This window comes from Neoarius graeffei, chromosome 1 (genome assembly GCF_027579695.1).
Source record: "Neoarius graeffei isolate fNeoGra1 chromosome 1, fNeoGra1.pri, whole genome shotgun sequence".
NCBI lineage: Eukaryota > Metazoa > Chordata > Actinopteri > Siluriformes > Ariidae > Neoarius > Neoarius graeffei.
The window spans coordinates 119,508,919-119,513,030 of NC_083569.1; the positions used below are offsets into that span (position 1 = coordinate 119,508,919).

General features: G+C 42.4%; 1 protein-coding gene across 1 annotated transcript; it reads right to left on the minus strand.

Annotated features, from left to right (window-relative positions):
- LOC132882651 (E3 ubiquitin-protein ligase TRIM39-like) lies at nucleotides 1-3,795 on the minus strand. The gene is made up of 7 exons (XM_060915737.1): nucleotides 3,638-3,795; nucleotides 2,424-3,007; nucleotides 2,215-2,310; nucleotides 1,875-2,108; nucleotides 1,632-1,779; nucleotides 1,479-1,505; nucleotides 1-1,377 (listed from the first exon to the last, which is right to left on the minus strand). The coding sequence occupies exons 2-7, from the start codon at nucleotides 3,003-3,005 to the stop codon at nucleotides 833-835; spliced, it is 1,632 nt and encodes a 543-aa protein (XP_060771720.1). The 5' UTR covers nucleotides 3,006-3,007; nucleotides 3,638-3,795; the 3' UTR covers nucleotides 1-832.
- Nucleotides 3,796-4,112: the final 317 nt, after the last annotated feature.

Below are 4,112 nucleotides of genomic sequence, written 5' to 3' on the forward strand. Positions count from 1 at the left end.
CCTGTAGAACAGGATAAAGCGGCTAGAGATAATGAGATGAGATGTCTGAAAGCGATTTCTTTAGTCTCGTCCATTTTTTCTGAATGGTGAACCGAATTGTACACACTCACTGACCATCTTAATAGGAACATGTACTATGTGCATGCGCAGAGCGCGACTATTACACTCACATTCTTACAGCACGATGACGTAGTGGCTAGCGCCTCTATATGAGGCAGTAGACACAACAAAAACAATTTTGACCTTTTTGGTGACCTTGACCAGATGACCCTCAAAATGTTGGAGGTTCTATTTGAGACCAATGCCCATCTATCCTGAAAGTTTCATTAAGATTGATCCAGCCATTTTCCCATAATATTGTGAACAAAAAAAACAAAACAACAAAGAAATGACCAAAAACGATACCTCGCCCAGGGCGGCACGGTGGTGTAGTGGTTAGCACTGTCGCCTCACAGCAAGAAGGTCCTGGGTTCGAGTCCCGTGGCCGGCGAGGGCCTTTCTGTGTGGAGTTTGCATGTTCTCCCCGTGTCCGCGTGGGTTTCCTCCGGGTGCTCCGGTTTCCCCCACAGTCCAAAGACATGCAGGTTAGGTTAACTGGTGACTCTAAATTGACCGTAGGTGTGAATGGTTGTCTGTGTCTATGTGTCAGCCCTGTGATGACCTGGCGACTTGTCCGGGGTGTACCCCGCCTCTCGCCCGTAGTCAGCTGGGATAGGCTCCAGCTTGCCTGCGACCCTGTAGAACAGGATAAAGCGGCTAGAGATAATGAGATGAGATGAGATACCTCGCCCCCTGGAGGAATCCGTCCCAGGCGAGGTAATAAAAGCGAAGATTAGATTTGATTAACAGGGCAGATGATCAGTGGTGCTGAATTTTTACCTCCATCATTGACACAGGGACAGAAGTATGGATAAAGTTTCTCAGTGAAATTCTGACCAGTGAAAGAGTAGATATGAGATTTTGCATCAACATCATAGAAAGAGATCAGACCCTCCTCATAATCCACAAACACCCCCACCTTCTGAGGAGCCTGTTTCAAGGAGAGGGGGACAGAGGGAGAATCACAAGCTCTATATTCAGTCTCATTCCTCAGAAACACACACCAGTATCCATCATCAGGACTGGCTGTAAACATCCCTTTCCTGTTAACGGACTCTCTGGCCACTCCTAAAGTCCACTTAGTCTTCCCTCTGACCTGCACCTCATAGTAAAATCTCCCTGAGGAGAATCCCTCATTTCCCAACACACAGGGACAACGATCAAACCTCTCTGGGATATCAGGGAGATTCTGTCTCTTGTCTCCACATGTAACTTGTTTCCCATCATCAGACAGGATGAGATAAGGATTTGCTGTTTCAGGATCCAGAGTCTCATCCACTGAGAGACAGAAACACAGTGAACATCAGTTTTATCATTGCACAGTGTGGAACCATGAAGAAATATATATTTAGTCATGTGATCAAGAAGAGCTCACAAACCTGCATACTGTTGAATTCTCTTCAGTTCTGTTTGGAAAATAATTTTGGACAATATTTCTGAGTAAATGTTGATAGATTTAATTAAATGTTTTGATTTTTATGAATTAAAACAAAATACTGGAAATGTAATGTGTCTGTGTAATAAACACTTACTAATCTCTTCAACCTTCTCCATTTCCTCACTGAGAGTTTCCTGAAGCTGAGACAGAGCTCTCCTCAGAGTCTCCTCACTCAGTTGAGGGTTAATTGTGATGTCAGTCCAGTCCTGGGTGTGTGGAGGGCTGCACAGTGACGGGTAAATCTACAGTACAGCAGGAGAGAGGAGAAATCCCTCAGCATGGGGACTGCTGTCCTGTCATGTGCTGCATTGCTATTGAGAAACAGAGGGACTCTGACCTGTAGGAGGTGGAGGTGATCCTCAGTGTGTGAGAGCTGCTCCAGCTCAGTGTTTCTCCTCTTTAGCTCAGTGATTTCCTGCTCCAGCTCTTTAATGAACTCTTCAGCCTGCATCTCTGCTGCTTTCTGCTTCTCCTCCATCACCTTAAGCAGCTCAGTCTGGCTTCTCTCAATGCAGCACATCAGAGCACTGAAGACCTTCACACTGTCTGCTTTCTCCTTCTCTGTGTTTTTCTAACAGGAGACAAATTGAGATTATTTTGTTTCATGTCATTAAATCATTATTCTCTGAATGTGTTTTTAGAAAGGAGCTATTTTGTAGGTCAGCTAAGAGACTCACTTTATTGAGTTTGACAGTGTGTCTGACTTCGTCAATCTTCTTCACTCGCTCCTGGATCATCTGCCGAACTTCCGCTTGTGTCTTTCCCAGCTCAGTCTGAGAGAAAGATACACACAATACATCAACTGGTTTTTTTGAAGGGATCATATTTCATCCATGAAATTCATTTGCAAACTTTATACTATACATCAACATTTTCAGTCCCTCACCTTCTTCTCTCCACTCTCCTCCTCTATAGGAACAGTGTTGTGAGTTTTGTGTTCTCCCTCAGTACAGAACTGACACACACATGTCTGGTCGTCTCTACAGAACAGCTCCAGGGGTCTCTCATGCTTCAGGCAGATGTAGTCCTCCAGGTTCTCCACAGGATCCATCAGTCTGTGCTTCATAAAAGAAGAAACTCTCTCATGAGGTTCCAGGTGAGTCTTGCAGTAAGAGGCCATACAGATCAGGCAGGACTTCACGGCTGCACATTTCTTTTCACAGCAGACGTCACAGAGCACCACAGATTGTGTGGGTTTTTCTGCAGCGCTGCTGGATTTCACCTGAACTGCCTTCTTAAATGGAGCAGCAAGTTCAGAGATGAACGTATTCACACGTAGTTGAAGTCGTTTACGGAATTCCTCTTTACACACCGGACACTGACAGTGTGAACTGCTGTCCCAGTACTCTTTGAGACAGATCTTACAGAAGTTGTGTCCACATGGAGTCGTGACTGGATCAGTGAACACATCCAGACAGATGGAGCACTGGAGCTGATCTTCACTCAGGACACTGCTGGAGGAAGCCATGACTGACACAGGAGACATGATGAGAGTGGATTTAGACAACAGAAAACTTTACACAATGTTCATGGACACTGAATTGAATATAATCCATAACACCAGTAATGATCTCAAATCTCTCTCCTGAATGATTCACTTCTCACTGCACTTGTGTGACATTTTCTTCATTATGTCCTTTTCATATTCATCTCTTTCTTCTGAAACCACTCGACATTCAAAATGCAAATTTCAGGAGTATTTTAAACACTTCATATTAATTTTAATTAGTAATTAAAAATGCATTATTGTCACAGTGTATGAAGTGTCCTTAAGCACAAGGTACATTTTAATTCTCCAAGCAGGAAACAGTACAGTCAGTGTCATGCTGTTACTGGAAATAATCAGTGGGGAAGTGGAGTTACTGTTCACACCCAAATGTTGATTATTTTTCAATAACAGCATGTCCCAAAGTGTTTTATTCCACTAAACCCACAGCAATTTGGCAAATATTTACATTTTATTCTTAAAGAATGACATCAAACTTTTTATTCTTTTGTTCTTACATTTAATGATCTGTGAAACTGAACTGTAATGTCACTGAAACCAAATGAAAAACAACACCACAAACAGGAAGTAAAGTCATCTGTAGCACTGCTTACCAATTTCTATTTCTCTTTTCCCTCTTGTTCCTGTTCTCTTAGTGTTTACCTGCAGTGGTTTTAATCCCTTGAAGAAACAGAGAGAAGCTTCAAACTGGAGATTGTGTCCTGCTGAAAGGGTCAAAGGGTTTTGGTCATGAAAAGGATTTGAGCTCCAGTTTTGATTCACCTGAGTGACGCCATATGAGACACGCCCACTGTTTGACTTTTTCTCATGAGGCAGTTACACTTTTTAACCAATAGATGGAGGAAAATTACTCAGTGAACTCCAGGGTTACTGTCTCCATTAGATTAGATTAGATTAGATTAGATTAGATTAGATTAGATTAGATTAGATTAGATAAAACTTTATTGATCCCTTTGGGAGGGTTCCCTCAGGGAAATTAAGATTCCAGCAGCATCATTACAGATAAACAGAGAAAAGAATTAGAGAAAACTTCGAGATAAATTAAAATAAATTAAATATTTACATATA